General features: G+C 47.4%; 1 protein-coding gene across 3 annotated transcripts; it reads left to right on the top strand.

The window, feature by feature from the left end:
- Positions 1–7703: 7703 nt before the first annotated feature.
- Positions 7704–25255, top strand: LOC109251071 (paired immunoglobulin-like type 2 receptor alpha). 3 transcript variants are annotated; one of them, XM_053893928.1, is made up of 7 exons: positions 7719–8394; positions 8715–9104; positions 19766–19960; positions 23878–23908; positions 24436–24485; positions 24716–24747; positions 24917–25255. In XM_053893928.1, exons 1-7 carry the CDS (start codon positions 8340–8342, stop codon positions 25052–25054), a joined length of 891 nt encoding a protein of 296 aa, XP_053749903.1. In that variant the 5' UTR covers positions 7719–8339; the 3' UTR covers positions 25055–25255. The 3 variants fall into 3 exon arrangements, with proteins under 3 accessions (XP_053749904.1, XP_053749905.1, XP_053749903.1); XM_053893929.1 differs by lacking the exon at positions 24917–25255 and having other exon boundaries at positions 7704–8394; positions 24629–24743; XM_053893930.1 differs by lacking the exon at positions 24716–24747 and having other exon boundaries at positions 7710–8394; positions 24917–25033.
- Positions 25256–25790: the final 535 nt, after the last annotated feature.

Raw genomic sequence — 25790 nt, 5'->3', positions numbered from 1 at the left:
AGCAGGAATTTCTCTCAGTTCTGGAGTGCGGGAAGTCCAAGATCAAGGTTTGGCAGGGTAGGTTGTGTCCTGAGGTCACCGCCTGTAGCTTGTAGGCGGCGCCATCTTGCTATGTGTTCACAAGGCCTTCCCTCAGCATGTGCGTGTGGAGACAGAGACAGCAGCACTCTGACGTCACTTTCTGTAAGGACACTAGTCCTATAGGATCAGCCCTCCACCCCCATGACTCATTAACCTTGGTTATTTCCTTAGGGGCCCCACCTCTGAATACAGCCCTACTGGTGCTTAGGGCTTCAACATGTGAATTTGGGGGGTCCAGTGGGGATGCAAACATTTGGCCCACACAGAGGTAGCTAACTCCATACTGTGGGAGTTCTTGCACCATGGAAACTGGCAAATGCTATGAATCGGGGCTTCTGGAGAGCTGTTTGTGACACAGAGGGGAAGGGCGACAAGGGTCACCTCTGAGAGTATCCTTCCTCCTCCCTCAAGCTGGGAGCACAGCAAGGTCAGGAGTCAGCCGGTGCCTCCCAGTCCTCAGCCCTCTGCTGTCACCTCTGAGAGGCTCTGTTGGCATTTGTCACATTGATCAGGAGCTGGAATGCAGCCAGCGGCCATGAGGAGGAAGCTGACAGGTGAGGAAGTCTTGGTCACATGACAAATGAAACTTGTGAATGTGACAGTGGCAGACTCCACAGAAGGCAGCCCCTGGGTCAGACTGCTGGGCAAATGCCTTCCCTTCCCCGAGCCTCAGTCTTCTCATCTGTAAAGTGGGGATAACAGCTACCTCCCTTAGAGGGTCTGAGGGAGGACAGAATGAGGTAAGACAGAAAACACTGCACACCGACTGGAAAGCTACATGGATCGTCATCACCTGACACCCACCTCTGTGTTCTTTCCATTCACACCAGTCGGCACTGACTGCCCCGTGCACTATGCCAGGTGCCAAGGACCCAAAGCTCCATGCCCCGGTCAGTCCTCAAGCATCTCCCTGTGTAGCAGGAAGACAACACAGAAAAGGGAACCCTTGGGTGCTGATGTGGCCCAGAGGACTGTTGATGGTTGTCACTGCATGGGGAAGCGGGGGGAGCAGAGGCACAGACCCAACACCACAGCAGGTATTCAGTGGCAATGTGACCTTAAGTGATGTTCACAACCTTACTCAGGACCTCAGTTTCCTCTTGTAAAATGAGGACCATAACAGACCCTGCCTACGGGGAGAGTTAACTCCTACTTTAAAATGTAATTTTAGGGGCGTCTGGGTGGCTCAGATGGTTAAGCTGCCAACTTCAGCTCGGATCATGATCTCGCGGTTCCTGAGTTCGAGCCCTGCTTCCGGCTCTGTGCTGACAGCTCAGAGCCGGGAGCCGGCTTCAGATTCTTTGTCTCCCTCTCTCTCTGCCCCTCCCCTGCTGGCCCTCTCTCTCCCTCTTTCAAAAATAAATAAACATTTAATATACATATATATATATATATACACACACACACACACACACACACACACATATATATATATATGTATATATAATTTTATTTGGATTTGTTTGAATCAGATATGGTAAGGCACAAAGACACAGAAATTACTGTCATGAGGTAAGAATTTATACTCACTGATCCCTAGATCCCAGAGGCATGGAATCTCATGCAGGGCTGCATTGGGAGACACCAAGTTCGGTCAGGAAGCAAAGGAAGTGAAGGGAAAACATAGACAGGAGCCTTTATCTAGTGTCTGTGGAAAAGACAAGGCAAAGCAGGTTAAGCTGGTTTATGATTGGCCAGTGGGAATAATTTCAGCGGATTCTGCAGATTAGGGGCTGCCCTGGGGAGAATGGGGTAGAGGAATATTGCCCTCCTGGGGCAGAAGAGCCAGATGGAAGAGGTGGTTTGGAGTACGGGCTCTGGACTGGGCTCTGGACTGGTTGGTTTGCATATGAAAGGTGTGCTCCTGGGCAAGTCTTTGCCATCTCTAGGAACTGGCCAGCACTGAGAGGGGCAGTCTCTCCCTGGTCAGTGAGGCTCCACCTGTCAAAGCATCAAGAACACAGCAAATAAGCAAAACACCCAGCACCCAGTAAGTGGGAGATGTCATCCCCACCTGTTTCAGCGTTGACTTTGTGGCCTCCCTCTCCTTGCTTCACACAGGTGAGTCTTCCCTTCCCAGCTGGGTCCTAATTCCTGGAGGGCTCACTGCATGCCTGCCCCCAACCAGGGCAGAAGAAACCCTCTCTGGGCCCCCGTCCTCTGGATAGAAAACAGGAGGAAGTAAATAAACACAGTGCTGTTGTCAGCAGTGGCACCAGGCAGTTCATGGGGAAGGGTAGAGTCCAAGATCTGGCTCCTGGTTTCTCCTCCTTCCCTGTCCTTCAGGGAACCATTGTCATCTTCCTGCCTTACCTCATGCTCACATTCAGTTACCTTTGTTTCCCCAGACCTTGACAAGCATCTAGATGAATGAAGCACTGATGAATGGCCTTCTCTAGAAGAGCTGCGGGAGGAGAGGGGACATGGCAGAGGTTAAACTCCTGGCTGAGCTGGGAAGAAGGGTAATCATATTGGAGAGCGCCAAGCACCCAAGGCACACAGATCTGAGCGTTGTCCAAAGTCCAGGCCGCCCCAGTAGAGGGAACTAGAGTGAGTGAGGTGACCTGTCTGAACCTTAGTTTCTTCCTCTGATGGGTGGGAATAAAATTTCTTCATCTCACAGGATTGCCATGAAAAGTAAAGGTAACAGACAAGGCAGGTCCTGAAAGTCAGTGTCCTTGCCCGGGAGCAGTGGTTCTCAAACTTCAACAGGCTGGACTGGGGCCTGAGACTTTTCATTTTCACAAGTCCCCATGTGCTTCTGCTGCTGCTGGTCAACACAGTGATACCTGTCAGTGGTATGTGTATGTGGTACATGTATATGTATAGGTAGTAGGTATATGTTTCACTTTTTAAGGAGTGACTCAAACAGTTGTACCTCTTTACATTCCCAGTTGCTCCACATCCTTGCCAACAGTATGACTGGTCTTTCAATTTTAGCCATTTAACAGATATAGAATGGTATCTCATTATGATTTTCGTTTTTTAACTTAATTTTAATTTTTTAGAAAGAGAGAGGGAGTGCACTAGTGAGCAGTGGAGGGGCAGAGGGGGAGGGAGAGAGAGAGAATCCCAAGCAGGCTCTGCACTCAGGGCAGAGCAAGACCCCATGACCCTGAGATCATGACCTGAGCCAAAATCAAGACATCTAACTGACTGAGCCACTCAGGCGCCCCGAACAGTATTTTCTTTAATGTTTTTGGTGTTGAATTGAGAAATCTGCACCTAAGTCACAGATTTTCTCCTGTTGTTTTTTTTTTCCTTGAGTTACATAATTTTAGGACTTAAATTTAGGCTTATGATTCATTTTGATTTAATTTTTGCATATAGTACAAAATATGAGGGGCATCTGGGTGGCTCATTCGGTTGAACGACCGACTTCGGCTCAGGTCACGATCTCACGGTTTGTGAGTTCAAGCCCTGCATCAGGCTCTGTGCTGACAGCTCAGAGCCTGGAGCCTACTTTGGATTCTGTGTCTCACTCCCTCCCTGCCCCTCCCCCACTCATGCTCTGTCTCTGTCTCAGAAATAAGTAAACATTAAAAAAAAATAAAAACAGGGGCGCCTGGGTGGCTCAGTCAGTTAAGCGTCCGACTTCAGCTCAGGTCACGATCTTGCGGTCTGTGAGTTCGAACCCCGTGTCAGACTCTGGGCTGATGGCTCAGAGCCTGGAGCCTGCTTCTGATTCTGTGTCTCCCTCTCTCTCTGCCCCTCCCCCGTTCATGCTCTGTCTCTCTCTGTCTCAAAAATATATAAAACGTTAAAAAAATTTAAAAAAAAATAAAACAAAAATAAAAACAGAAACAAAATATGAAGTTCATTTTTTTTATATAAATTTCCAGTTGTTCCAGTACCAGTTGTTCAAAAGACTATAATTTCTCCACTGAATTGTCTTTGCATCTTTGTTAGAAATAAATTGACCACATAATCGTGGGTCTCTTTCTGTACTTGTTTCAGTTCCATTGACCTATTTATCTTGACATTAATATATCTTGACTACAGTAGTTTTACAGTAAGTCTTAAAGTCAGGTAACATAAATCCTCCGTTTTTGTTCTTCAATTTCAGACAACTAGAGATAGCACTTTGAGTATTATGAATTTCTATAGGAATTCTAAGTACTAAGTACTTTGAATTTCTATAGGAATTTTAGAATTGCTTCCAATTTCTACAAAACAGCTTACTGGGACTATGACTGAGATTGTGTTATATTTACATATTAATTTGGAGAGAACTGACTTCTGAACAGCATTGATACTGTTCATACTTACGTAGGAAATCTCCATTCGTCAATCTTTAATTTATCTCAGTAATGTTTTCTAGTTCTGTTTGGATCTTGCACATATTCTGTTATAAGTATTTCATATTTTTTAAAAATTTTTAATGTTTGTTTTTGAGAGACAGAACACAGTGTGAGCAGGGGAGGAACAGAGAGAGAGGGAGACACAGAATCCAAAGCAGGCTCCAGGCTCCAAGCTGTCAGCAAAGAGCCCGATACAGGTCCCAAACCCATGAACGGCAAGATCATGACCTAGCTGAAGTCAAATGCTCAACCAACTGAGCCACCCAGGTACCCCTAATATTTTTAAAAAATATTTTTTAATGTTTATTTATTTTGAAGAGAAAAACAGAGTGTGGGTGAGGGAGGGGCAGAGAGAGAGGGAGACAAAGAATCTGAAGCAGGTTCTAGGTTCTGAGCTGTCATTTCAGAGCCCAACGCAGGGCTTGAACCCACAAACTGTGAGATCATGACTTGAGCCAAAGTCAGACACCTGAGTGAGCCACCCAGGCACCCCTAAATATTTCATATTTTTGTAGCTATTGTAAGTGATAGTGTTTTCCTTTGACTTCCATTTTTTGTCATTAGTATATAGGAAACAATTGATTTCTGTGTATTGCTCTTGATTCCTGTGAACTTGCTTAAGTCACTTATAGTTCTAGTGGGTTTTTTTGTTGATTCCATTGGATTGGCTACATAAAGCACCAAGTCATCTGTAAATAAAGAGTTTTTATTTCTTCCTTTTCAATCTGGATGCCTTTTGGCTCAATTCTTATACCCACAGAGTTTTAATTTATACAGGAGACTGAGTGATGACACAGAGAGGGTAATGACACTGAAAGGTTTTTATAACTGACATTTCTTGCAGAGAAGGAAAATGCCATGCCATAGAGGGCCACCTGGGGAAACACTAGAGGAGGCAGAAGCAAGACCAAGCAGAAGGCATAGATCACAGCCTTTATTATGTTTTCCCCTGGCAAGACAAGATAAGGAAGAGGAACCAGTTTAGGATTGGCTAGTTTGACTAATTTGAATGGGCCTTGGGTTACAAGTGTTATCTTTAGTTGTCTGGCACCGAGGACAGGGTTGACTCAGGGCAGAGGAAATACTGGATTGGTGTGTGAGAATTAGATAAAAGTAGTGTTTTAGAGTACGGGTCTCATGGGTTAGTTTGCATATGAAAGGCATGCTGGGAGGCTTTTCCCTAGATCTAAGAATAGGCTAGCCTTGGGAGGGGCCATCTCTTCCCAGTCAGCAAGGCCACAACTGCCAGAGCATCAAGAATGCAATTAAAAAAAAAAAAAAGTCAATACAATTGCCATGTGATGAATGACTGCCAAATACATAAATACAGATTCTCAGAAAACACAGAACAATTTTACCTCTTTGTCTTGCCTTATTGCATAAGCTAGAACCTCCACCACAATGAATGGAGGTAGTGAGAGCAGACATCTTTGCCTTACTCCTGATCTTGGGGGAAAAGCAGGAGCAGGGTGAGGTGCCATGGAGGGGAAGGGACTGGGACAGTGACAGATGTGGCCAATGAGGAAGGGAGAACAGAAACTTAGGAGAACTTGGAGGAAGATGTAAGCCGTATTCTCAAATTGTGGTCCACAGCTCATAGCCCTCACTCTGTCCTTGACCCCTCCCCCACTCCTGACCCCTCCCCCACAGCCACCCCCTGGACTAAAAACCTGCATTTAGGCTCTGCCCATCAGGGAATCACAAAACACCAGGCCCTCCTCCTTCCAGAAGCCCCTCTGTGAGTAGAGCCACAGCTTAATGCTGATTACAGGGCCCTCTCATGCTACCAGGACAAGGGAGGGTGAACAAACACAAAGACCACACACCATCTGTGAGCAGAAATCATGTCTCCTAATTTTAAGTCTCATAGGGATCCCACTGGGGCCAGGGGCTTGAACATGGCATGGAATGTGCAGCTTGCATCTAGGGAGATCGTATATGGGAGAGGCAGGGCCTGAGGCACCTGGGCGACAGGTACTCTGCCAAAGTGACCCAGAGCCTGTTGAGTAAACATGCCACGCTGCCCAACAGAAGGGGCTGGGGCACCCCCTAGTGGGGTCCAGCCCCCTCCTTGGGTGACCTGGCAAAGAAGAGACTGTCCAGCCAGGTTCCACAGCCAGGGAGGTAAGGTGGGAATAAAATTCAGATGTCACCCCTCAGACAGGGCAGGCCACCCTCTAGAGGAACTCCCAAAAAGGCAGTCGGTCCTTTGTCCTCTCTTCTGTCCACCTTTCCAGCTGTCACCATTCACCCAAATGTCTTTCACAGCCCAGTGGACTCCATGACATTAAGGCTGCTTCCTGATGGTGCCTCAGTTTCCTGATGGTGAAAATAGAAAACAACAAATCCACCACCCAATGTCGTAGGGCTGAAAATGAGGCAATGGATGTTTAGGGCCTGGCTCAGAGAAGGGGATTCCATGAAAATGCAGAACCTGTCTCCTAGGGCCTAGGAGGAAGTGCAAGAAATGCAGACACAGGGACAGGGCAGGGGCTGCCTGGAAGGCCCTGGGAGAAGTGTGGGGGAAAATTAGGACTGAGGAAGCAACTGAGAAAGGAAGCTGGTCTTCTTGCTTCGGCCTCCAGAAGATGGGGCCACTTCCTGTGATGAAATCATGTTCTCCAATCCCCACCATCTACTGAGTAAGCCAATGCCAACCTCATTCTGGGGAGGGAGGGAGCTGAGCCTCCTAAAACCAGCACAGAGAGTCACCAATGGTCTCAGCCCCAGTATCTCATCCCCACCCACCAGCAGTCACAGGCTGGCAGTGCCCTCGATTGGAGACGGTCCAGGGACCGTCCGGAGGGTGACTCATTACTGCTCTGGGCCTTATTTCCCCCCTGCTCAAGGAAGGCTCCCAATTAGCCAGGGCTCTCACAGCTGTGGAGGGAATGACCTAAGGAGCATTATAAAAATACAGCCTCCTGGGGCTTACCCCCCAGAAGGGAGCCAAGGCCCAAGGTTGTGTGGTGCAACTTGGTGGGAGCATCCAGAAGGAGCAGAAGGCTCTGTGGACTCAGCGAGACTGGAGTTTGAGTCCTGGACCTGCCTCAAGGGTCACATGACCTGAGGCAGGGCTTCTCTGAGCCCTTGGTCTCCTCATCTGTGGAGTGGAGGACAGAGGGGCCTGCTGATCCAGTCTTGCCTCCTGTGGGTCGAGGCATGGGCTCAAGAAGGCCCACCCTCACCTCTTAACCCCAAGGATGGTGTGAGACTGCACAAAAGGAGCTGACCAGGGGAGGGAAGGAGCCTGATAGGCCTGGGTTCTGGGCAGGGGAGCCCCTGCTGGGAGGGAGAGCGGCCAGGTGCAAGTTGGGTGTCCTTGGTGTCTGGTGCTGGGGTGGAGGCCATCTGATCACCAGTGGGTCCCTCCTCCTTCCTCTGGGGAGGCATTAGCTGGGCAGAGACTCATGGCTGCCTGTCCTCTGGCTGGAAGAGCCAAACTGGTCCTGCTGCAGCCTTTCACCTGGACGACAGAAAGAGGCCAGGAGATGCCGAGAGCCAGTGAGAAGGAGAGCTGGAGAGACAGAGACTGACTCCTGAGGAGAGGTGGCCAGGAGCTGAGATGGAAGAGGCGAGGCCACAGATGGCCAAGGTGTGGGGTGGCCATGTGAAGAAAGAACCATGAACCATGGCCATGTGAAGAAAGGCCATGAACTATGGCCCTCCATGTGAAGAAAGAAGTTGGGGGCCTTTCTCACGGCTCTCTGTGCACTGACCACAAGGGAGGCGCTTTTGCAATGTAGAAAAAGAAGAAACCAGATTGATAAAGGAAGTGCTGGGTACTCCGGGGGCCCGCGAGTTTGGGGAAGCTCACCCTCCCTTGCTCTTCCGAAGGAACCTGATCCACGCTTTCCACGTTCCTCTGGACTCCCCGAGGAGGCACCTCTGTAGGGCCTGCCCTCTGGCCTTGACAGAGCTGCTTGGCTTCTCCTCTCCTGGGAGGAGAGTGAGGCAATGGGTCCGTCCCTGCTGCTGTCCCTGCTGCTGCTGCCGGCATCTCTGCAGGCTGGTGAGTGTCCAGGACACCCTGGCTCTGCCCCGAGGGCCAGGAGTCCCCAGGAAGGGCTGTGGCTGGGCAGCTGGAGAAGGGGTCTGCTGGGGTAGCCGGCCAGGCCTCCCAGCTCCAGCGGGCTGGTCCCATGGTGCCACGTCCTCCCCAACCCTTCACCCTCCTCCCTACCCCAAGCCCGGCAAGGGGGACACCCAGGCCAGAGGGCCAGTCTTGCCATCTGCCACACTTGGTGTGCTCTGTGAGTGAGGGTGCCAGAAGGTCTGGGGTTATCGTCCTCATCTCTCCCAGTGGCTCAAAGTCTCCTCTCTCTCCTCCAGGCAGCTCAAAAGAATGCAGTCCAAACACTGACTTTGGGATCAACCAACCAGCGTCTCTCTCAGCCCCCGAGGGTGATTCCACCTGCATCTCTTTCTCCTACTTCTACTGCTGGGAGTTAGCCAAGGATCCCAGACTGAGTATAGCCGTCAGACGGACAGACTTCCATGGAGAGGTCATCTACAACAGTACCCAGCGTTTTGTCCATAAGGATTTCAAGAACCGGATCTCCCTGGACTTGAGAGAGGGTCAGAACTCCGGCACCCTGTGTATACGGAACCTGCGGAAAGAAGATGAGAATAGGTACTTTTGCCGGGTCCAAGTGGAAACGCTAAGAGACGGCAAACAGGTGTGGCAGTCCATCCCAGGGACCAAACTCACCATTACCGACGGTGAGTCCAGCTGCCCGGCAGCCACCACACCCACCCTGTAGGGTGACCTCATCCCCCAGGCCTGGCCCAGGCCCCAATCTTCCTGCTTACCCCTTCTCTCAAACTCCTCTCCCCACCCCTCTCCCCTCCCCAGGCCTCTGCCAACTTTACTCTTTCTCCTGGATCTCCCCAAACCTGGGCTGCCTGGGCTTCCTTGCCCATCCCCCTCACTGCCCCCTCCGGAGCCAGTCCCCACCCCGCTCCCCCAGCCTCAGCACCTTCCAGGCTGCCCAGGAATCCTCCCTTCTTGCTTCAAGCTGGGCCTCCAGTCTTGCCTCCCTCCCCTCACCCCACGCTGTCCAGGTGGACTTGACTTCTTCAGGGCGTGGTCTGCCTTCCCTTTGTCCTGTGTCCCTGTGAGTAGCCCCTGCCAGCCCCCAGTCTTGTGTCTCCCCACAGTTGCGGGCTCAACCCAGCACACACAGCAGGTACCCAATTATGACCCAAGACCCCTGTCCCCTGGCCACGCCCCATTACCTCTTTTCCCAGTCCCCCCTGCGTCCTTCTCCTGCTCTGCTCCTCGGAACCTGGCCCACAATGCTCCCTGCCCCAGCCCCTTCCCTCCTCTCCTTTCCCACCCCCCTCTTCCCCTGCCTCCATCCTCTTTACCCTCCTTGCCCCCCCCCACCCCTGGTCCCCACCTCTGCCTGCACCGTCCCCACTGTCCACTCCGATCTTGCTCCTCCATCCTGGCCTTTGAGACATGCCATCGACAGCAGAAATATGGCGGCTGCCGCTTACCATGCACTGTGTCAGGTTGAACAACTAGGTGTACGTCACCCTGGTTAACAACCTTCCCCGCGACCCCACAGTAACAGTAGGCACTGCTCTTATCTTCCTGTTACAGATAGGGAAACTGAGGCTCAAAGAGCCTAAACGCCTGCCCAAAGCCACACGCATGGCGCAGGCAGGACTTGAACCCCATTTAACCCCAGAGCCTCCACTCTTAACCTAGTAGCTGCTCAGCTTCACAGCTGACCGGATCCTATTGCTGTCTTCACCTATTTTAACCCAGGAACGGGATGTGTTACAGCAGCAGATCTTCCCATGTTACCCAGCAGGCCTTGGGAACTTGAACCTAGGTTTGTCGGTCTCCAGAGCAGTTGGGGAGGGAGCCCTTCCCAGGAGTAGGCACTAGGGGATGCACTGTCTGTAGATATTATCTGTAGAAAATTCCTTAAAAACGAAAAATCCCAGGTCTGCTCTTTATAATCACTTGCACTGACAATTCTAACAACATATCACTGCTCCTGGGTGGAAGGATACTCTCCGTGACCCCACCCTTGGTAAACCACTGTCCCATCTGGCCACCATGCTGGTTTCAGAGCAAATAGAAAGTGGCTCACAACCTGAATTTAGCAAGACAGCGTTGGATTTCTATTTCTGGCACCTCCTCCATATTCCCTTAAATGGCCTTTTTGAGAGGTTTTCGCTCTCCCCACACCCCTCTTCCTCCTTCCCTGATCCTCCAACTTTCCTCATTTCTCACTTCAGTCACATTTACTATGAGTTTTTCATCAGTAAATTAATTTTTCAATTAATACAATTAATTGGATATCTATACTCATATTTTTAAAAAATACAGGAAAGTAATAAAAAGAAACGTTTTTTTAACCCAAGTGAGGTGCCACCATGCAAAGACATCACCCTAAAGGAATATTTGCAGCAAATAGAACTGATAAGTTTGTGGCTAGTTTAACAATATTTTCTACATACAGATGTTTTCCTTTTGTAGGCAAATCTCATTGTATTCTCCTTTATAATTTTCTCTTTTATTTCTTAGCCAAAAAATCCTATATCCCCTAGGGGCTGAAAAGATTTTAATTTCTTCTGATTTTTTAAATTATTAATTTATTTTTAATTTTTTAAATGTTTATTTATTTTTAAGAGAGAGAGACACAGATGGAGGGAAGGGCAGAGAGAGAGGGAGGCACAGAATCCAAAGCAGGCTCCAGTCTCTGAGCTGTCAGCACACAGCCTGATGCTGGGCTTGAACTCTGGAACCTTGCAATCATGACCTGAACCAAAGTAGGATGCTTAACCAACTGAGCCACCCAGGTGCCCCTAATTTATTCTGATTTTTATATGACTTCACAATAAAACACATTAATATAGTGAGAATTTATTTTGATATATGGTATGAGGTGAAGAATTAAACTGATCTTCATACCAAGAAACGAATCAATTGTCCCAACCCCATTTATGGGATAATTTTTCTCTTCTCCATTGACTCCTAGGCCGGGCTTTTTGTAGAATAGCATCCTTTCTGGTCTGTCATCTCCATTTCACTGTTCTGTCTTTTCTTATATCACTACCACTCTGTTTTAGTGATTATAACTTGGTCATGTTTCAGTGGCTGACAAGACTATTTCCATCAGAACCACATTACTTCCTCAAAAACTTTATTATTGTTTTGGCCTATTGTTTCACATAAATGTTGGAATAAGTTTGCCCGGTTCTGAGGAAAACACCTATTGGTAGCACTTACATTGGAATCGCATTAAATCTAGAAAGCAATTGATGAAAACAGAAGTCAGTGCAATATACAATCTTCCACCCAGAAATGGTTCCTGTTTTATAGCCCTCAATAACCTTGGGTGTGTTCTAAAGACCATGTCAATATCTCACAAGAGATATTGCTTTCCTTTAAATCTTTTATTTTTATTATTAATATGCAACATTATTTCTGAATATTCATCTTTTTAAATTTTCACTATAAAATATTGCACAAATTCTGGCCAAGACGGTGGGTTATATGCATGTTTACATCCTCTCCCTACCAAACCCTACTAAAATGACAGCAAAGATAATTTTTTTTAAGTTCATTGATTTATTTTGAGAGAGAGAGCATGGGAGGGGCAGAAATGGACAGAGAAAATCCCAAGCATGCTGATAGCATGGAGCCCAACACAGGGCTCAATCTCACCAACTATGAAATCATGACCTCAACCAAAATCCAGAGTTGGATGCTTAACCGACTGAGCCACCCAGGTGCCCCCCAAAGAGAATTTTTTAAGACAAAAATCCACAGGGACAAAAAAATATGTGAGCTATGTGGTGAAAAACAATATTTGGGAAGCTGGAAAGACCTAGACTAATGTATCTGCTTAGGAGACCAGGGGAGCTAAGCCATAATCTTAATCTTGGCATAATCTTGGCAGTGGGGAGCGCCAAAAGAAAGGCAATTCTTACACTGCAAAACCCCTCAACGGTTTAGGAAGAGCCACCCCAGAACCCCTGACAGTGGGAGTAAAAGGGGGTTGGAAAGGTGGAGGACTAGGTGATAATGTATTTAAGAAGCAGGGAGGGGCGGCTGGTTGGCTCAGTAGGTTAAGCAGCTGATTTCAGCTCAGGTCATGATTTCTCAGTTTGAGAGTTTGAGCTCCAGGTCAGGCTGCAAGTTCGAGCCCCAGGTCATGCTCTGCGCTGTCAGCAACCTGCTTCAGATTCTGTGTCTCCCTCTCTCTCTGCACCTCCCCACTCACACTCTGTCTCTTTCTCTCTCTCAAAAATAAATAAACATTTAAAAGTTTTAAAACAATAAAAAGAAGCAGGGAAACTTCTACACCCCCTCCCCACCCAGCAGAGACTGGAGATTTGCTTTCTAGAAAGAATGGACCAGAGGGACTCTGGGGGCAGTCCTAGGCATACCTGGGGGCAAGGGTTCAGTCTTTAAAACTGGAGACTTGGTGAACTGATGAGATCCTAAATGCCTTATCCCCTTAGATGCCTCCTAGGACTCAGGATAGCCCAGCTGGTATCCCCTACCCTACCATGGGCAAGAAATCAGGAGATTTTTCTCTAGGAAATCTATCTGATGGGCTCAGAAAGGATTCAGAAAGCCTAACATCCTACAGCCCACTAGCTAACAAGCACTTTCTCCCAGACCACATACACAGCTACCAATCAGCGTGGCAACCAAGCATGGCAACACACTGGCAACCAAGGCAGCAAGATGGGGTCTTGGCCTCGCATGGAATCCCCCAGTCCTGATGATTGACCATTTGTCTCTGCTGTGCCTGGAATGCCTGAGGCTAGAGATGCCATTTAAAAATATGATTACATTCAGGGGTGCCTGGGTAGCTCATTCAGTTAAGCGTCCAACTTCAGTTCAGGTCATAATCTTGCTGTCCGTGAGTTCAAGTCCTGCGTCAGGCTCTGTGCTGACAGCTCAGAGCCTGGAGCCTGCTTCGGATTCTGTGTCTCCCTCTCTCTCTCTCTCTCTGCCCCTCCCCCACTCATGCTCTCTGTCTCTCAAAAATGAATAAATGTTAAAAACGATTTTTTTAAAAATATGATTGCATTCAACACTTAAGGAATCCTTCCCCCATGAAATACACAGCAAAACCAATGCAGTGGGGAGAGGGGGGAGGGGGTTCCTGGAAAAAATCAAAATAATGGAGGAAGAATGAAACTCAGATAACTACCGTCCTCAGAAAGTTAAGAGAGCGCAAGCCTGTATAACAGAGGGAGCTTTCCAAACAAACAAGGAGCTCTTGAGAATTTAAGATATAACGGCAAATATAGAAAACTCGGTTAAAGAGTTGCAAGAAAAACTTGACGGAAATCTCGCAGAAGGTAGACAAAGAGTCACAGATTTGGGAACTGGTGGGTTGGATAGCGGCCCCCACAAAGACGTGTTCATATCCCAGTCCCCAAAACTAATGATTATTACCTTCCATGGTAAGGGATACGATTTAGCTAAGACTTCTGAGGTGAAGAAACCTGGGATTAGCTGGATGGGCCCTACATGCAAACAGGAGCCTCCTTCTAAGAGGGAGGTGGAGGGAACCTATCGCAGAAGGCAATATGATCACAGAGCAGAGACTCAGTGGTGCAGCCTCGAGAAACTGGAGAAGTAGGCAACAGACTCTCCCCCAGAGCCTCCTGAGGTTTTGCGGCCCGTGACACCTTGCTAACTGACCTGTGGCCTCCAGAACTGTGAGAAACTAAACTTCTATTGTTTTAAGTCACCCAGTTTGTGGTCATTTCTTCCATTTGCCATAGTAAAGTCATACTGTTATGCCCAGAATTCATGATCCCCAAAGACCACCAGGGAGCCGAGTCCGATGCAAAAGCAAAAGAGCCTTTATTCGAGCTAGCTCGAGCTCAATCCCCTACCTGCACTGACGCAGCAGTGAGATACTGGGGAGAGAGAGCGAGTTTCAAAAGGACAAAGGTTTTATTGGGGCCTAGGGGCGGTTGGTGAGGTAATGGCTATGGCCTCAGCCGATTGGCTGGGGAAGGGTCCGCGTCCTGTTAGGCTTGGGGGGGGGGGGGTTACTCAAGGGGAGGAGGTGTGGTCAAGGTGAAGGACACAGAACAAGATGGAGTCGGCTGGCTAGGCCCGCCCTTTCAATACAGAAACTATAAGATAAGAAAAACTGAGGATTGGCCCAAGAGCTCCAGCCTCTGAATAACAGGAGTTCCAGACACAGAGAAGAGATAAGGCCATTGAAAGAAAATATCCTAGATAACTCTAGAAATGTTCCAGAACAAAGAAGCCCAGAAAAATGGTTACAAATAAAAAGACCTACTTCAGGACACTACAACATGAAATTTCAAAACGTCAGGGATAAAAAGAAAATCCAACAAATTTCCAAGGAGGAAAGAAACAGGCTGCAGGAGATTCAAGAATCACAATGGCTTTGGCGGTCTCCATAGTAACAGAGGAAGCTGGAAAACAATGGTTGAATGACTTGAAATTCTAAGAGAAAATTATCTCATGCATTCATTCAACAAATATTGACTGAATACCTACTATATGTCGAGTGCTAATCTGGACACTGGGGAAACAGCAGCAAAAAAAAAAAAAAAAAAAAAAAGAGCAAATCATGTGTACAACAATGCTCTTTGTACATAAGTGTGGATGAGCAAGAAGACTCAAGGGAAAGCCAACAAATTAATTCTGCACGTACACTGGTGGTGAAAAGAGAAAAGGAGGGAACTGGAGCAGAATCTGAGGGATAAAGGTTGCTAAGGGTGCTACTCTATTCAGACGGAACATCAAAGGCTCTGGGAACATTAGTCAGAGTCCTGGCAGGAAGCAGCCGCTCAAACAGGATGACTGGGGAGAGTTTAGAGTAGGGCACAGGATGGGGAAACCAGTCAGGGATGGGAGACCCCTGAGACCATCCCCAGGACTGAGGAACAGAGTAGGAAGAAGGGGGACCCAGTGATGAGCTGTAGCCTCTGGGGAGATAGAGTCAACATATCTGGGATGGTTAGTTTTGAGTGAGCTTACAGGATGCTCAGAGATCTGATAAGACATTCTTTCTGGATAGTCTGTAATGGTATTTCCAGAAGAGTCTAGCAGTGGGTGGGCATCATCCAAACCCTTGAGAGAACTAAAGGAACAAAAAAGTAGAGGATGGGCAGGGATCTCCACTTCTCCTGCTCTCAGACTTTGGAGCTCTTGGTTCTTGGGACTTTGGAATCTCACTGGTCCCCCTGGTTCTCAGACCCACAGGTCTGGGCCTAGAACTACATCACTAGCTTTCCTGGGCCTTTTGTTTAGAGATAGCAAACTCTGGCTTCTCAGCTATCATAATCACATGAACCAACACCTCAAAACTCCACATCTGTTTCTATATCCCATTGGTTCTGTGTCTCTGAAAACCCTAATATAAGACCTGTCAGACAGGGGACCAAGGGCTATGCCATGATCTGCCCTCTTCTCTCCTTCCATCTCTGGATGGTGACTCTGACTGGCTACTGACTAGGAACCAGCTGGTGAGAGAGCCCATGGATTGAGTCCACCAAGACCAGCCTCCAAAGGCACAAAGCAAGTGGAGAGGAGCTGGGGAGTGGATCTAAGAGAAGCCAGCATAAAAATCCAGCCTAGGCACAAATCTGTAGGAAGTCAGGGAGAGGTCTGGAGAAAAATGTTCCAGTCAAGAGGGATCAGCAAGGGCAGAGGCCATGAGGTGGGACAAGTGTGTGGCTGAATCAGATAAAGAGGCTGATGGTGGCAGCAGGTGAGATCAGAACAGGCAGTGGGGGGGCCAGTCCAGTGTGGCTTTGAAAGCCAAGAAAAGAACTTTTACTCAGTGTAATGAGTCTAGTGAGGGTTTCCTGCTGTGCTGATGTGCATTGTACAAGTGTCCCTCCAGATGTTGTATAGAGAATAAGACTGTAAAGATGAGCAAGGTCACAAGCAGGGACACCAGTGAGAGGTGATGTGCCTGAAGGGTGACAACAAGGGCAGGTGAGATGCTGGTTATATTTTGAAGACTGAGCAGACAGGATTTGCAGATGATGGGATGTGGGGGGTAAGAAAGAGAGAAGAAGCAAGGGTGACTCTGAGGCTTTTGGCCTGAGCTTCTTACAGGATGGCATTGCCATTTACTGAGAGGGGGACATGCGGTAGGAACAGGTTTGGGAGGAAATCAAGAGTTCTGTAATTTGAGACATTACAAGATAAACAGAGGTGTAAGTAGGCAGTGAGATACAGGATTCAGGAGAGCCAGGGAAGAGATGACTGGATATGTAAATTTGGGTGGGATCAGTTTGTCGCTGATAGTTGATGCCATGGGACTGGATAAATTATCTGGGAAGTGCGTGTAGATAGAGAGCGGGTCCTAGGACTGAACTGAGAAGGGCCCATGACTGTTATAGGTTGGGAAAAGGAGGAATCAACAAGCAGCTGCTAGAGAGGCAGGAAAAGAGCCACAAGAGAATGGTGTCCCAAAAGCCAAGTGAAGACCCCATCTCATGAAAAGGACATCGAATGCTGGACTGTCCAGTAAAAAGGAGAAAACAGGGGTGTGAGAGTTCTAAATCCTCGATTTCAATGGTAGGAAGTAAATCAACAATACTTCCAACCATTCAAGTAACAACAGTGTATGCTTGTGATTTAGAAATACAAGGTTAATGCCAAAAGAAACAGCTAAAAGGTTTTAGCACTAAAAGGTGCTAAAACAGTTGACTCTGTAGAGTGGGAAGGGAGTGAGAGGCTTATGCAGGGGCTGCTGTCTTTATATACTATGGAATGTGTGGACTTTTTAACTTACGTGCCTATGTAACTTTGCTAAACATTAAATTTTGAAAATAGTAAAGGTACTGGTAATACTTATGCTGCCTTTTTAAAAATGTTCAAACAATACAGAAGGGAGTCGAATGAAAAGTCTATTCCTCCCTCTGCACTTTATCTCTCCAGCCACTACTTCTTTCTGCGGAAATGTCCTCTCTCACAGATATAGATACAGATATAGATACATAACACAAATAGAATCAAACCACATTACTATTCTGCTCTACAACTTATTTTTATTCCCCTATCTTTCCAGTTCAGTACATGTACAGTTACGCTTTTTTTTTTTTTTTAAAGGCTGCAGGGAGGTGCAAGAGTGGCTCAGTCAGTGAAGTGTCTGGCTCTTGATTTCGGCTCAGGTCATGATCTCATGGTTTGATTCCTGGGTTCAGGCCCCACATTGGGGTCGCTGCTATCAGGTCAGAGCCCGCTTCAGATACTCTGTCCCCTTCTCCCTGCACTCCCTGCTTGCATTCTCACCCAAAAATGAACAAACACACACACACACACACACACACACACAAAGGCCACAGAGTGTCTCCATGCCATAATGTATCACAATGTATCTACTTACTCAGTGTCCTATTTAAAGATGTTTAGTGGGAATGCAAGCTGGTGCAGCCACTCTGGAAAACAGTATGGAGGTTCCTCAAAAAACTAAAAATAGAACTACCCTACGACCCAGCAATTGCACTACTAGGCATTTATCCACAGGATACAGGTGTGCTATTTTGAAGGGACACATGCACCCCGATGTTTATAGCAGCACTATCAACAATAGCCAAAGTATGGAAAGAGCCCAAATGTCCATCTATGGATGAATGGATAAAGAAAATGTGGTCTATATATACAATGGAGTATTACTTGTCAATCAAAAAGAATGAAATCTTGCCATTTGCAACTACGTGGGTGGAACTGGAGGGCATTATGCTAAGTGAAATTAGTCAGAGAAAGACAAAAATCAAATGACTTCACTCATATGAGGACTTTAAGAGACAAAACAGATGAACATAAGGGAAGGGAAATAAAAATAATATAAAAACAGGGAGGGGGACAAAACAGAAGAGACTCATAAATATGGAGAACAAACTGAGGGGTACCAGAGGCGTTGTGGGAGGGGGGATGGGCTAAATGGGTAAGGGGCACTAAGGAATCTACTCCTGAAATCGTTGCACTATATGCTAACTAGTTTGGATATAAATTTTTAAAAATAAAAAATAAAACAAGTAAAAAAATAAATAAAGATGTTTAGCTTGTTGGGGCATCCCAAAGCTGCAAGGAACACCCCTAAATACAGGCCTTTGAACACTTGCCCAGCATTTCCACAGGATAAATTTCTAGCATTGAAAGCACTGGGTCAAAGGGCACACCTGGGTATGTTACACTTTACAAATGCACTCCCAAAGGTTGTACCCACCTATCCTTCCACTGCTCAATTACTGGGTATTTTCCTCCACTCAGATCGGTAAAAAACCCAGCCTTTTGTTGTTTTAACCTGCATTAAAAAATATAGATAGATAAATTAGCATCAGGGTTATGTTATCATTTTATGAAATAAATTAGAATTGCCTCTTTCCCATATTTCCCTGTGTTCTAGAATCCATCTGGGAATTATTTGTTCTTTAAATTTTCACAAGAATTTACCCATAGGGGCAGCTGGGTGGCTCAGTTGGTTAAGCATCTGACTTCAGCTCAGGTCATGATCTCACGGTTCGAGAGTTCAAACCCCACATCAGGCTCTGTGCTGACAGCTGGGAGCCTGGAGCCTGCTTCGGATCTGTGCCTCCCTCTCTCTCTGCCCTTCCCCTGCTCACAGTCCTGTCTGTCTGTCTGTCTCTCTCAAAAATAAACATTAAAAAAAATTAAAAAAAAAAAAAAGAATTTACCCATACAGCCTCCTGAGCTTGGAATCTTTATGATAGGTAGTTTTTAATAGGGCTCTCATTTCCTTTTTTTTTTTTTTTTTAAGTTTATTTACTTTGTTTAGTAATCTTTACCCCCAGTGTGGAGCTCAAACTCATGACCTAGAGACCAAGAGTCACCTGCTCTTCTGATTGAGCCAGGCCAGTGCCCCAAGAGTCCTCACTTCTTTGTTTACCTATCAGTGAAAGTGTCTTACTTCTTAACTCCATTTTCAGAAATTTTTGTTTGTTTCAGAAAATCATCCAATTCAGAGTTTTTTTTAAGTTTATCAACCTATAATGAGCATACACTCACAAATGATTTCAACAAACTCTTGTTAGGTTTGCAAGAGTCTTATCTGTTTTATTTCTTTCTTGTTTTTTGTTGTTTGTTTTCCCCTAAATAACCACTCCCTGCACTTATTATTCTCTCTGTTGTCCTGTTTCCTAATAAATTTATTCCTACGTAGGTTTCATTAATTTTTTCCTCTGAGTTTTCTTAGGGCTGGCTTCTTTCTGGTTTTGGTACTTTTTCTAAGGAATTGACTATTCCATTCATGTTTTTAATTTCTTCTTGGAGTTCCTCCCCACCCTTAATATTCCCCAAACTAGGGAATGAGATGTAACAGTTTCATCCAAATACCTCAAGCCTCCAGAGGAGAATCTGCTAAATTCTCGTGTCTTCTCAGCTGCCCAGGCGACCACCAAGGGCACCACCACCGCAGCCACCATCACAGCTGACCTCAATGTCGTAGAGAACAATGGGAGCTCAGCATCTTCACCCCTGAGTGTGGGAGCTGCAGTCGGGGTGGCACTGGCTGGTGTTGTGCTCATAATAGCAGTTTTGGGACTGATTGTCTTCCTCAGGTGGAAGAGAAGCAAAGGTAAGTGGTTCTGGGCTACGCCTCCAACTTGTCCCCAAGTTTCCCGACTGAATGTTTCCCAGAGCCCACCAGTATCAGAATGACCCCAGGTCATCCTGCATTTAAAAATGCAGATCCCTGCTGGCCTTGAGGTCTGGGCTTGGGAATCTGCATTTTTAAAGATCTCAACAAGTGGTGTCTATGTGTGATCCAGTTTGAGAACCATTGCTCCAGACCAGTCCCGCCCCACAAATCTGATCATTTTCTAGTTTTTGTCTCTTGACTTAATCATTTATCATCAATCTTCATCTTTTGTTTTTTTTTTAATTTTTTTTTTAACGTTTATTTATTTTTGAGACAGAGAGAGACAGAGCATGAACGGGGGAGGGGCAGAGAGAGAGGGAGACACAGAATCGGAAGCAGGCTCCAGGCTCTGAGCCATCAGCCCAGAGCCCGACACGGGCCTCGAACCCATGGACCGCAAGATCGTGACCTGAGCCAAGTCGGACGCTCAACGGACTGAGCCACCCAGGCGCCCCTAATCTTCATCTTTTGATTCACGGGGAGGGGAGGGTCAGCTCTTGGAAGAGTAAGGAGAGAGCAGAAGGGAAAGGAAGTTGACTCAGCTCAGCAAGCATTGGTTGAGGGCTTATCTTGCAGGGTCTGGCTTATAATTGGAGATACAAGTGTAAATAAAGTGTGGGTCCTGCTTTCAAGGAACTCAGTGGCAGAGGGAGAGGAAAGGAGGTGACTGCCTCATTTGAAAAGAGCTGTGGTAGTCTAGGACAGAGGAGGGGAATCATGGAGAACTTCCCATAGGAAGTGACACTACAGAAAGTCTCAAAGAGTATAAGAGAATTAGCCAGGCAAGTGGTGAGGGTGGTGAAGATGTCACTGTCCCTGCAGGTACGGGAAAGCAGTGGGAGAACTCTAAGCAGCTCCATGCAGTGGAGGAGGCTAGAGATGGGAGAAGAACCTTGTAAATCACACCCAAGAGCCTCTGCTCCTAGAGGCAACATGAAGCAGTTCTCCATCCAGATACATCCGGGATGGAGGCGCCAGAGGTGGGCCAGGCCAATCTAAGGCAGTAACAGTGTAGGTGGAGGGATAGAGCCAGACTCTGGAAGAGTTCAAGAGAGAAAATCAGTAGGATTTGGTGATCAGGCTGGTGCAGGGGCAAGGGAGTGGGAAGAACTTGGATGAAACCACCAAGCAAATTAGAGAATACAAGAGGTCAAAGACCATGTTTGGGGGTGGAGGGTGGGGGGGGGTGGGGAATACAGATTCTTTAGCTTGGGACATGTTAGACATACCTGTGTGGCATCTGAGCCTAGAGGTTCATCAGAAATTTGGATGTATGCATTTATAGCTAACAGAGAGGACAGGGCTAGAGACATTAATTATTTACACCCCAACACCCTCCAATACTAATTTGAAATTCCTCTAGAGAAAGATTTCAGTGAGAGGAGATTAGCCCTATCAGATATTAAAGCACAGAGGTGAGCAGCATAGAATCTAGACTGCCTGCACTCAAATCCTGGCTGGGGAAACTCTGGTGCAGTGGTTGTATTACTCTGTGCCTCAACTTACTCATCGGTAAAATGAGAATAATAATAGTACTCACCCTGGGGGTTGTCACGACAATTAAATGTAATTCATTGAGAACAGATTCTGGCACAGAATAAGGACTATGTGAGCACTAGCACCTGTAATTATTAAGCTGCAATAATTAAAATGATTCGATGCTGTCATATTCATACACAGATAAACCAATGTATTAAAAGAGAAAAGCCCAAATATAGGCAGGACAAAACAGGTCAAAATATATTCAGGAATTTAGTAGGTTAAAATCTGGCATTTCTAATCAATGGGGAAAGATGAATAATTCAATACATGGTGATGGAACAATTGAACAGCCATCTGAGAAAATAATATTATCTCATAATTTGCACCAAAATAAATTCCATGGAGATCAATCAAAGAGTTAAATGTGGGGGGAAGAACCCTAGCACCAGAAGAAAGCATGTGAGACTATTTTATAACCATGGAGTGTTGATGATCTCCCTATATATGACATAAACATAAAAGCCATGAATAAAAACATTGATAAACTCAAAGGTATAGGAATTGTTTTTAATTCTGCAGAGGAAAAATCACAGTGGTTGTCTCTAGAGTCAGGATGAGGGTTAGAGATGAAGAAAAATGTGACATAGTCATTGAGGAAATGGAAGACAGTATTTAAGAATTCAACTCAGATGAGAAGCCATAAACTGTGTAAAAGCATCGCCGCGTGTTTTTCCTCATGCAGGTTAGAACCCTCTGGGACTTGTTCATTAGGAGTTATGTTCACCTGCTGGCACCAGAGACCAAAAGTAACAGGGCTTAACTAAGACTGAGTTTATTGCTTTCCCCTATATAAAAGGATGAGGAAACAGATAGCAGAGGCCATTGTCCTTAGGCACTCAGACTTCTATTTTCCTGCTCACTGTCCTGGCCACTGGCTTTTATCCTGAAGGTTGCCTCATGATCCAAGATGGCTGCTCAGACTCCAGCCATTATTTTTGAACCCAGACAGGAAACAGGAGGAAGGAAGGAAAAAAAGACTATGCCACAGCTGTCTGTCCTCCTTTTAAAGAGGCTTCCTGAAAATCTTACCTCCAACTTCCCTTTGAATCTTACTGGCTAGGATGTACTCCTGTGTCCCACATCTATCAGTAGGGCAGCATACTGCCACCCCAAATAAAATCAAGGTTCTGTAACTAAGTAAGAAGAAATGAATGGTGGGGCACCTGGTTGGCTCAGTCACTACAGCATGTGACTCTTGATCTCGGGGTTGTGAGTTTGAGCCCCACGTTGGGTATAGAGATTACTTAAAAATAAAATCTTTTTTAAAAAGTAAGAAATGAATGGATATCAGGTAAGCAAATAGCATTCTCTGCCATCAGCCACATCCAGAATTAGAGCTGTGTCAGCTAAGTGTGGCATAAGGATAGGGGAACACAGGCAGTCAAGGAGCTAGTGAAAGGGTAGGAGTAGAGAGTAGAGGATCATCAGGGAGCTTGGACAGCCCAAAAGAAAGTGGATTATCAGAGGGTCAAAACACAGATATACCAAACAGGCTGATAGTAAAAGAGAGCTGGAAGGAAAGAAAGTTGTAGTATAAAAATGATGCTGGCATTTAATATTTCAGAGTTCTCAATCCCAGGGATAAAAAGGAGTCCAGGGTATGGCTGAGTGGAGTGGAGGTCACTAGAGTTGGGGGGGACATAGGAGTCCCATGTGTTCAGAGGGCTGTCCCTGTCGATGATGGGACCTCCCAGGATAGTGTTGGGTGGTGGAGGGGATGTCTGTGAACCAGGGGCTGATCCTTGGGAAATGCTGTAGACAGACTCAGAAGGACAGGAGGGGAGATGGTGGCAGGGGGACAGCAGAGGTTTCAGTGGCAGAGGGTGGAGAGAAACTGGCTGCAGCGCAGACACAGATTCCAGCCATGAGGTTCAGGAGAGGGGAGAGAAACATGGAAAGCCAGTGTATCAGGGCATGAGAGAGCTGTGAGTCTATGATAAGGGCCAAAGGAGGGGGAGGAGGAGGTGGGTGGGCCAGGGCTCAGCAGTGGAAGGAGCAGGTGGAGGGATGGGTGAGGAATTCAAGGAAGGGGAAAGGAAGCAAAGGGAAAGGGTGAGAGAGAGAGAGAGCGAGAGCGAGAGCGAGCAGGCAAGAGCGATTCTCTTGATTTAGTGTTGAGAACAACCACGGAACAGGGTTGGGCAGCCTCAGAGTGCCAGCAGGTGCCACTCAAGAGTCCCAGGTGGGTCCAACAGAGTTGTTCCGCTGCCCTGACCTCTCTAGGGGTGGTCTCAGAGCACACAGAGCAGGAAGGCAGGGAGGAGAGATGCCTTCTGTGGATGGCACCCTGACATGCTGCTGTTCCCCTACAGGTCTGCAGACTAAAGCCAGAACCGTAGCCAGGTGAGTGCTTGTCCTGTTTGGGAAACAGGAAGGTCCTTATGGGGACAGCAGCTCTCCTCCTCACCTTCCAGTGGACACCTCTTTTCTCACAGCCACTTCCCTCCTTAGCTTTTAGCCTCACCTCTCTCTCCTCCACCACCAGGCCTTCTCCCTCTTTCCCTCCCTCCAGAGCTCTCTTCTTCATCCTCCCCTTTCCTCCAGCCCATCTTCCCTATTCCATTCTTTCTTTCTCCCAGCCCCTTCCCTCCCCTCTCTCCCTTCCCACCTGGGCACCGGCCAGAAGACCATCACCACACTTCTGATGGCTCTTCCAACAAAGCCGCTTCTCCGGGATGATCTATCTTCAAGGGAATCTCAGGACCTCTACTGGCTACACGGCAAACTGCCTCTCAATCTTCTCCCAGGCCTCCTGAGAGCCTCAAACCTTGGCTCACCTGAGTGTCAGGGGGTTGCAGAGCTCCCACAGAGGTTTGAACCCACTTCTGCCCAGCCTCTAATGCACTTCCCGCCCTCTCCTTCGCACACAGGGAATCGGTCCAAAACACTGAGGAGAAGTATGAGAACATCGGGATTACAGGTAAATTCTTACTGTGACACTCCCCTCTCTCCACCTTGGTCCGCCCTTCCTCACACACCCCCTGCCCACACACCTGCCTCAGCATTCTCCTCTTTCCCTGTCCCACCCATCCCTCTGGCCTGACCCTGGTCTTGACCTAGCAGATGATCTCACTCCCCAAGGCCCCCCCGCGCATCTCTCTGCCCTGGCTGACATGCCACCTGACCCCAGCACACCTTGAATTTTTCTAGGACAAAAAACAGAGCCCAAGCTGGACCCCAAGGTAAGCAGCCCAGACTAGAGCCTAAAGGAATTAAAAAGAAGTTTGGAGAAGGTGGGGTAGATGGAATAGAGGAACTGTGGTGTTGGTGGGGCACTCAGTTATGGGGTTACCGCTCTAAGTTGGGGACAGCTCCCCTTCCACTCAAGCCCTTCTTCTTCATTCTCACCAGGGTGAAGCCCAGGATGACGGTGGCATCCTCTATGCCTCCCTCACCCTCTCCAGCTCCTCGTCACTGGCAGCCCCTCCCTGCACCCCTCCCAAGGAGAGCCCGCAGGAGACCCTGTATTCTATCGTAAAGGCCCAGTGAGCAGGACTGAATGGGGACTCCCTGAGACTAAGCTGCACAGAAGGTCACAGCTTCTAGTAATAACCCTGGCCAGACACAGACAAAAGCCAGTGGGTGTGGAAGGCCACTAAGGACCAGAAGGAAACAGAGCCATCTGCTTCCATTCCCTCTTCAACGTCCCAGCCCTTGCCCACAAAAATAAAAGTACTAGTAGGATTTGCCTGAAGGCACCTAAAGAGAAACTGATGGCATCTTCTGTCTTTTCCTTCTCGCCAAAAATGAGCTGTAAAAGTAGCTCACACCCGGGGCGCCTGGGTGGCTCAGTCGGTTAAGCATCCGACTTCAGCTCAGGTCACGATCTCGCGGTCTGTGAGTTCGAGCCCCGCGTCAGGCTCTGGGCTGATGGCTCAGAGCCTGGAGCCTGCTTCCAATTCTGTGTCTCCCTCTCTCTCTGCCCCTCCCCCGTTCGTGCTCTGTCTCTCTCTGTCCCAAAAATAAATAAACGTTAAAAAAAAAAAAAAATTTAAAAAAAAAAAAAAAAAAAAAAAGTAGCTCACACCCGAGATCCCTCCTCCAGTGCTGGTGTTCAGTGACCGCCTTCAGGCCAGGCGGGGGACCCCAAACACTGGCAGCCAGCCCAGAGCCCAGACTCTGCCCCCTTATCTAACCATTCTACTTCTGCTACCATAACATTCACCACGTTAAGTGCATCACTCATGTAAGCATCACCAACAACCTTATACAGTCCTGGATGCAC

Source organism: Panthera pardus, unplaced genomic scaffold (genome assembly GCF_024362965.1).
Source record: "Panthera pardus isolate Hobbes unplaced genomic scaffold, ASM2436296v1 HiC_scaffold_4, whole genome shotgun sequence".
In the NCBI taxonomy this organism is placed as follows: domain Eukaryota; kingdom Metazoa; phylum Chordata; class Mammalia; order Carnivora; family Felidae; genus Panthera; species Panthera pardus.
Note: the sequence above shows the minus strand (reverse complement) of the source record. Positions and strands in the feature narration are given on the sequence as shown.

What these genes read in the sequence shown, in the direction of transcription:
- LOC109251071 (XM_053893928.1), top strand. Translation starts at nt 8,340, where the DNA reads ATGGGTCCGTCCCTGCTGCTGTCCCTGCTGCTGCTGCCGGCATCTCTG. An exon ending in CAGGTGGAAGAGAAGCAAAG is followed by an intron (nt 19,961 to 23,877) that starts GTAAGTGGTTCT and finishes GTTCCCCTACAG; the next exon opens with GTCTGCAGACTAAAGCCAGA. An exon ending in TGAGAACATCGGGATTACAG is followed by an intron (nt 24,486 to 24,715) that starts GTAAATTCTTAC and finishes GAATTTTTCTAG; the next exon opens with GACAAAAAACAGAGCCCAAG.